General features: G+C 39.3%; 1 protein-coding gene across 4 annotated transcripts in view; it reads left to right on the top strand.

Annotated features, from left to right (window-relative positions):
- Nucleotides 1–8,266, top strand: part of LOC106875188 (protein CFAP20DC) — a 40,873-nt gene extending 32,607 nt beyond the window's left edge. For 3 of the 4 annotated variants that reach the window (XM_052966914.1, XM_014923227.2, XM_014923226.2), the window contains exons 17-19: nucleotides 1,876–1,964; nucleotides 3,852–3,958; nucleotides 7,635–8,266. In XM_052966914.1, the coding sequence (XP_052822874.1) occupies nucleotides 1,876–1,964; nucleotides 3,852–3,958; nucleotides 7,635–7,780 (342 nt within the window). In that variant the 3' untranslated portion in view covers nucleotides 7,781–8,266. Of the gene's footprint in view, nucleotides 1–1,875; nucleotides 1,965–3,851; nucleotides 3,959–5,804; nucleotides 6,512–7,634 lie in introns of those variants that run through there. The other variant, XM_014923228.2, reaches the window with a different exon arrangement.
- Nucleotides 8,267–8,310: the final 44 nt, after the last annotated feature.

The following is an 8,310-nucleotide window of genomic DNA, read 5'->3' as shown; positions in this document are numbered from 1 at the left end:
AAGGGATCGGGGGACCCTGTCAAAGGTTTTCTCCATGTCAACAAAAGCCAGGTACAGAGGTTTATCCTTGGCTAGGTATTTCTCCTGCAGCTGTCTCACTAGAAATATGGCATCAGTGGTGCTTTTACCTGGCACGAACCCAAACTGCATCTCATCTAAATTGATTCGCTCCCTAATTAGTTGGGCTATGACCCTCTCCGTAACTTTCATAACCTGATCTAACAGCTTGATGCCTCTGTAATTATTTGTATCTAAAGCGTCACCTTTACCTTTGTAGCAGTTGACTATGGTGCTGCTACACCAGTCATTGGGTATGACTCCTTCGTGTATCACCTGGTTCGTAATATGGGTGACTAGGCTGTAGCCAACACTGCCAGATAATTAACAACAATCGTCATCATCATCATCATCAGCATCATCAATGTTTTAATGTCTTGCATGGATCGGACAGAGTTTACTGAGGCAGATTTTCTATGTCTGGATGCCCTTGTTGCCAACCTTCACCTGTTTCCAAGCAAAGTAATATTTCCTCATGGCTGGACATATTTTCGCAGAATTTTGGAAATGAATGACATTGCTTGTATGACAGTGATACTCATTTACAGCTATCACATGATGTTGCACACACATAAACACACGTGCACACACACACACACACACACACACACACACACACACACAGTGGATTCCTTTCAGTTTCCAATTACCAAATCGAATCACAAAACTTTGGTTGGCCCTAGACATTTACCCGAGGTACCATGCAATGGGACTGAACCTGTAACCATGTGAATGGGAAGCAAACTTCTTAATCATACAGCCTACTGACATGTGTTGGGTAGATCTAACAACGTCTCCCCATTTGTAGCAGTCCTTTATTATCTGGCACCACAACAAAAGAGAAAACCAGTTGCGTTTGGTGTTCTGTAATTCTTTTCTTATTAACTGATTTTCTTTACTGATTGTGGCCATGCTAGAGTAACACATTTAAGAGTTTCAAATCAATTGTGTTGACCCAAGTCCTGATTTTCAGCCAAGTCCTGATTATTACCACTGCCTTAGCAACAGCGAAGGCATTGTTGCCAGTTGTGTTTGTTTGTTTGTCTGTGGACAAGATTTCTCAAGAACTGCTGGATAGATTTGGATGAAACTTTCAGAGATGTTTGGCCTCATGACTGGCACGAACTGATTAGATTTTGGGACCGATCTGATAACAGACAAGGATTCTGGATTATTTTCCCTGTTTTTTACTTAATTTTTGAGAGCAGTTGGGTTCATTTTTAGTATTCTCATTTGTGAGAGCAGTCGAGTTTATTTCAGATATTCTCATTTTAAAGATCATCACTGGCTACTTGTTGAGTGCTCTTGTTTGTCATATTAGTTGGTCGGCACTCCGTCGGTTATGACGACGAGGGTTCCAGTTGATCCGATCAACGGAACAGCCTACTCGTGAAATATAACGTGCAAGTGGCTGAGCACTCCACAGACACGTGTACCCTTAACGTAATTAGGGTTAGGCTTAGAGTTAGGGTTAGAGTTAAGGTTATCCGACATATTCCCCTCTCAGATTCACACTCGCAGCGGTCCTTCAGTTTTTCTAAGCCCTGTAAAAGAACTCAGAAGGTTGGGCCTCCAGCCAGGTCTTTCGTGACACCCTTAAAACCAGGAACTTTTCAACTCCCTAACGTATGTGTATGTCTGCAATATGTGCAAAATTCGTATGTGTATATGTGCACAGGCCAGTAGCACTCATTTGAATCTCTCTCTTTCTCTCTCTCTCATGCACACCACACACACACACACACGCAAACACTTTTAATGTCCTCTCTCTTTAGTATGTCAGATCTTTTTTACATTATTTGTGTCATTATTTAACAGCTTCCTGTAATAGGTGGCCACAACTATAAAGAAGAAATGAAGTACCCTTCCAGACGCAGCACTGATACCTTGAGTTCTTCAAATCCCAGGTAATATTAATTCTATCTAATAACCTTTTTAATCTAAGTTTTTAGTATAAAGTGTGGCCATTTGGGAAGAAGCTTGCTTCCCAACCACATGGTTCCAGGCGCAGTCCCACTGTGTGGCGTCTTGGGCAAATGTCTTCTACTATAGCCTCAGGCCAATCAAAGCATTGTGAATGGATTTGTTTGACAGAAACTGAAAGAAGACAGTCATATATATGTATGTATATGTAAGATCCAAGGATCAAGGTGTAGGAAAAAGGTTAGCTTCAAGCAAACTGTAGAAAATATAAAAAAACAACTTTCAGGAAGGTGGAAGGTTGTGAATTTTCCATGTATTGACATATACCTTGCATGTATATTCACCACTTTCGAGGTCCGCTTACTATGAAACATATGTAGCCATGCTATTTTCTATTCCATTCCTTAACTCATGTATCTCAGCCATGGCCGATGCCAGTGTTGGATGTCCAGCCCATTTAAAAGTACAGGCGATATGATATGCTTGAGAAGACCTGTTGAGTTAAGTAAAACCAAAATCGTAGCTGTGGCCAGTGTTCCCTGACTGGCTCCCGTTCCAGTGGCATGTAAAATGCATCATCTGAACATGGTCGGTGACAGTGCCCCCTGACTGGCTCCTGTGCCAGTGGCACATGAAAAGCACCATCCGAATGTGGCCAATGCCAGTGCTCCCTGACTGGCTCCCATGCCAGTGGAACGTAAAAGGCACTATCCAAACATGATTGATGCCAGACCCGCTTGACTGGCTCCTGTGCTGGTGGCATGTAAAAAGCACCCACTACACTCTCAGAGTGGTTGGTGTTGGGAAGGGCATCCAGCTGTAGAAACATTGCCAGAGCAGATTGGAGCCTGGTGCACCCGCTGGCCCTCCAGACCTCAGTCAAACTGTCCAACCCATGCCAGCATGGAGAATGGACGTTAAATGATGATGATATATATATATATATATATATATATATATCATCATCATCATCGTTTAACATCCGCTTTCAGTGCTAGCATGGGTTGGACAATTTGACTGAGAACTGGCGAACCAGATGGCTGCACCAGGCTCCAGTCTGATCTGGCAGAGTTTCTACAACTGGATACCCTTCCTAACACCAACCACTCCGAGAGTGTTGTGGGTGCTTTTATATGCCACCAGCACAAGGGCCAGTCAGGCGGTACTGGCAATGGCCACGCTCAAAATGGTGTATTTTATGTGTCACCTGCACAGGAGCCAGTCCAGTGGCACTGGCAACAACCTCGCTTGAATGTTTATATATATATATATATATATATACATAGAGAGAGAGTAGTTAATATAGAAAAATTTGAGTGGCATACCTATTTGAGTACTCAGTGCACATATCTATTAGTTTGAGTCACCTTGACAAAAGTTCTTTGTATTATCATCACCCTGAAGAATTTTTAGTCAAAGGAATCAACTCCAGTACTTAATTTTTTTTTTTAAGCTTCGTACTTCTTCTATGGATCCATTTTGCTGGGACTGCCTAAGTTACAGGGATGTAAACACACCAACACCAGTTGTCAAGCAGCGATCAGGGAGAAACAAAGACACACACACACACACAGATACATACATATATATACATACACACAACGGTCTTCTTTCTGTTTCTACCTACCAAATCCACCAACAAGGCTTTGGTCAGCCCATGGCTATAGTAGAAGACGCTTGGCTAAGGTGCCACATAGTGGAACTGAACTCAGAATCACGAGGCTGGGAAGCAAGCTTCTTACACAGCCATACATGCACCAGCTTGAATAAATTAATTGATTAATCCAAATTTGTTTTGCTTTCTAGTATTTAGTTGTTGTTGTCATTTACTTCTTCATTTTTTAAAAAAAATATTCTTTGTTATTGTGTAGAGACTGGAATGTGTTTAGTCCACCCATTGTCCTTCCAAGCGAATTACAGCAAAAGGAACAGTTTGATGTTACCTTAAGTGCCAGAATGGATGAGAAAACACTTCACAGTAAGTTGCTTTTTGTCTTCTTATCAGATAAATCTTCATCACCATTTTCTTCTTGTTCATCTACATCAGGGTACTTCAACCATATTTCGCCTATGGACCCCTTTTGTTCCTATTTTACCCGGGAGGGATACCCTCATAGTTATTCAATGTCTAAAAACTCCTTATTATATTTTTATGATTAAATATTATTAAGAATTGTATAAAAAGAATGTTTAAATGTTTTGTAGTGTAGAAAGATAACCAGTTTATTGCACATAAATTTTATGTGCAATGAAAATCTTATATAGACCCCCAAGGAACTTATGGACCACTGATCTACATTAACCTTTTGGGTTTGTTAAATTCATCTTATCACATTTGATTCATAGTTGTTGTTGGACCTTAGGTCAACTCTGATTAAGTAAACTTATGGTCAAAGGATATCTAGGATTACATTATTTAATGTGTACTTCGCTTTTGACAAGATAGTGAGACATGATTTCACTACTATTTCTAACAGCAGAGATTTAGCTATTATTTCAAGCAGCAGAGATTTGGCTATTATTTCTAGCAACTTGAAGGACCACATGGAAGATACCTTCATTGGCATCTCAGTTGTTTAACTCCAGGTTAACCCCAGTTTAGCAAGCTTGTGTTCAAAGTCATTCCTGATTTGACCATATTATTGCTTTGTATATCTAAGACTACATCACTCAGTGTGTCCTTCCTATTTTAAGACAGTAGGGTGTGGTTTGAAACAGATTCGGCTACTGTTTCTAGCAGATCAAGTGACTGAATAGAGACCATTTCACTGGTACATTTCGAGACATTTGTTAATTTAATTGGAAATTATAGGTTCCATGGAAGAAGCTAGAAGTTCTTCGTGAACTGAAGATAACTGCCATCATTTACTGCCAATTTGAAGTTAATCCAAGAGTAGAAGGACAAATGCATTTGCATTCATCATCATCGTGGTTAACTTTGCCATTTACTCTCTTTTTACTCTTTTACCTGTTTCAGTCATTTGACTGCGGCCATGCTGGAGCACCACCTTTAGTCGAGCAAATCGACCCCAGGACTTATTCTTTGTAAGCCTAGTACTTATTCTATCGGTCTCCTTTTGCTGAACCGCTAAGTTACGGAGACGTAAGCATACCACCATTGGTTGTCAAGCGATGTTGGGGGGGGACAAACACAGGCACACAAACACACACACACACACAAACACACACATATACATATACATATATATATATGACAGGCTTCTTTCAGTTTCCGTCTACCAAATCCACTCACAAGGCTTTGGTCGGCCCGAGGCTATAGTAGAAGACACTTGCCCAAGGTGCCATGCAGTAGGAATGAACCCAGAACCATGTGGTTGGTAAGCAAGCTACTTACCACACAGCCACTCCTGTTTATTCATAATCTTAATCAATGATAAATTTAAGGAACAATAAAGTACTAAGATTGATAGTATCGACCCTCCACATTTCAGAGTTGCTGACATTTATGCCCAAATTAAAACTGGTTATAAGCACCACCACCACCACCGCTGCGGAAGGCCGCCACCGCCGCCGCTGCCGCCACCACCACCATCACCTCCTTATCTCAAGAATATAGTATCCAACCTACATTTTGTGATTTTGATTATTCAGTGTCTCTTTTATTCCATATCTACAGCAATGTCGACCTTTCTAAACTTGTAAATCAAAGAATAGTCCACTTTTTCCCAAGTATGAGTTATCCAATAGAATCAAAATCTGTAATTATAAATTAATTTAGTGTATTTCTAATTTACCAGTGTTAGATTAAATCAAAGAAAGGATTATCCAATAATATGAATTCTTTTTGAATATATTTCTTACAGGCTTTGATGATTGTTGGCGCAAATAGAAAACGTGTGATTGTTTGCATGTGCAACACACCACCATCGTCCCTGCATCACCAGTATTATCATCATCATCATTGTCATCATGTCAATGACATCACCATCATCTTCATCATCATCTTCAGTGACATCACCATCATCTTCTTGAATGACATCATCATCTTTAATCTTTGTACTGCCACACTTTATGCACTTTTAAGTAGAGTGCAAATGCAGACTGGTATCATGAAAATGGATCTCTTGTTTCTGGGGTCTTGGGCCCGGCACTAAACCTAGTGGCCTCTTGACTGGTTACTCTGACTGATGCCATTGACATCATCATCATCATCATCATCATCTCTGCCGTGACCTTATTTGCCTGAATGAGTCTTTCTTCTTTTGTTTACTGACCATAACAGTTCTCAACCAACTAATCATTGTCGCAAGCCTAATGTCTCTTGAAATACAAATGTAATACTAATGTAAGCTAATTTTTTACTAATGATGTACTGGAATAATTATTTTCCTGTGACTGTTAATTCTGAAATTCTGTAAATCTGTAAATAAAACTGAAACCTTGAAGCACTTATTTGTCTTTTGACTGTACACTGCATATATTGTTTTCTGTGGTGTTGCAATATTTTCATTGATTAAGATTATGAATAAACATCTGCAAAATAATCTCATCATTATCTTCTACACAACATCACCACTGCCACTGTCTCCACAAAACCACTGTGCCCAGTAGTGTCATACTTAAGCATTGTTTTTCTCTCCTGTCATCGTCATCATTTTATTATGCGCTAACATGAGTTGAATAGATTATTATGATATGAGATCTTTCTTACTGGGAACTACTGCTCTTATAGACTGCTGCTTACATGTGTTATTTTGGCTTAGTTTTTATAGCTGGATGTCTTCTTTTTTTGTCAGTCACTATGTAAAGTATGCTGGGGGCATTTTCTTGTGGCACCAGCACTAGAGAAGATGAGAATTCCTCAATAAGACAAGACTGAAGGAATCTTACAACCGTATGCTTTCTTTGCTCATTTGCCATTCACTTCATAGTGCATGCTGGGTGTATTTTTCAAGGCACCAGCACTAAAGAGGTTGCCAAGTCTTCAGTGAAACAGGACTAAGGAACATCTCTGCCTTATTTTACCTCTGCTCGCTTACCAATCACTCTAGTTTGCAGGGGTGATGGTGCTTGGACAGTTTTCCAACATGGTACCAGCACAGGAGGGTGGGTACTTTGTACTCTATATGTATAGAGGGTACTCAGTAACCTAAGATGTGTACTTTTGCTTAGGTAATGTTATCAAGAGATGGGGTGGATGAAAGGGATAAAAATAGCATGGTAGAGACAGAGTTATTGGGGTGGAGATGAGAGAGGAATGACAAAAGTAGGTGGTGGTGACAAGTGAAGTTCCAAAAGCCAATAGTGACATCATCAATGGGTTGGGCGAGGACCATGTCTTGCTCAGACATCTGTTTTGGTATGGCCTCTGTAACTAAATGTCCTTCCTAACACCAACTTCTTTACAGAGTGTACAGGATGTATTTTTCAAGGCATCAGCACTGGAGAGGTTATCTCTTCTTGACCATAAGTTGTCTTTATTGAATTTGCCAAGCACTTTACAGAGAGCAGTAGGTGCATTTTTGGGGGGACTTTAGCACTAGAAAGGCATTTATGCCCTTGATTAGGCTAAAAGGTCCTCTAGATCCGGCATATTTCCATTTTCCTTTGTCAACAGATCATTGCCAGGGAAGATTGTAAACAACAAATATTGATGTATTTTTAAACAATAATTTGTTTTTCTATCTTAACAGATCAATGCCAGATGAAGTTCCCGAGAACCAGTTGCAAATTTGATTCCAACAATAAATGCAACGAGGAAGAACTGGACTTGTTATATGATCCTGTTCTAGGTTATTACTATGACCCCAAGACAAACAAATATTATGAACTCAAATGATAATGGAGGATTTTATATACTAGACAACTTGTCTTGGGGCATTGTGTGTGTGCATGTGTGTGTGTGTGCATATGTGTGTGTGTATGTGTGTGGACATGTACACAGTTACTTTTTTTACAAACTTCACCACACACATACACGTATTTAATTAACCTGTGATTTGAGGTTTAATTTATCTGTGATATATCATTGTCCCAAGATGTACAAATTACTGTTTTACATATCTTTCATTATCAATTTATTGATGTGTATGCACATATATATTTAGTTTTTTTATTAGCTGATAATACTGTAGTACTACAGGAGTTACTCATGGGTCTAGAGTTTTGTGTCAAGGCTCTTATCAAACCAATGGTCAAAAATACCTTGGCACAAAACTCTAGGCTTTTCAGTAACTCCTGTAGTATTATCAGCTAATAAAAGATTATATATGTATATTCTGCTTTGTGTATTGAGTTTTCTTCCATCCATTTGTAAAACAAAATGTACTTGCATATATATATATATATATATATATATATATATATATA

The sequence above is a fragment of the Octopus bimaculoides genome, chromosome 4, assembly GCF_001194135.2.
Source record: "Octopus bimaculoides isolate UCB-OBI-ISO-001 chromosome 4, ASM119413v2, whole genome shotgun sequence".
Classification (NCBI taxonomy): domain Eukaryota; kingdom Metazoa; phylum Mollusca; class Cephalopoda; order Octopoda; family Octopodidae; genus Octopus; species Octopus bimaculoides.
The sequence above is the reverse complement of the archived record's forward strand: the minus strand, read 5'-3'. Positions and strand labels throughout refer to the sequence as shown.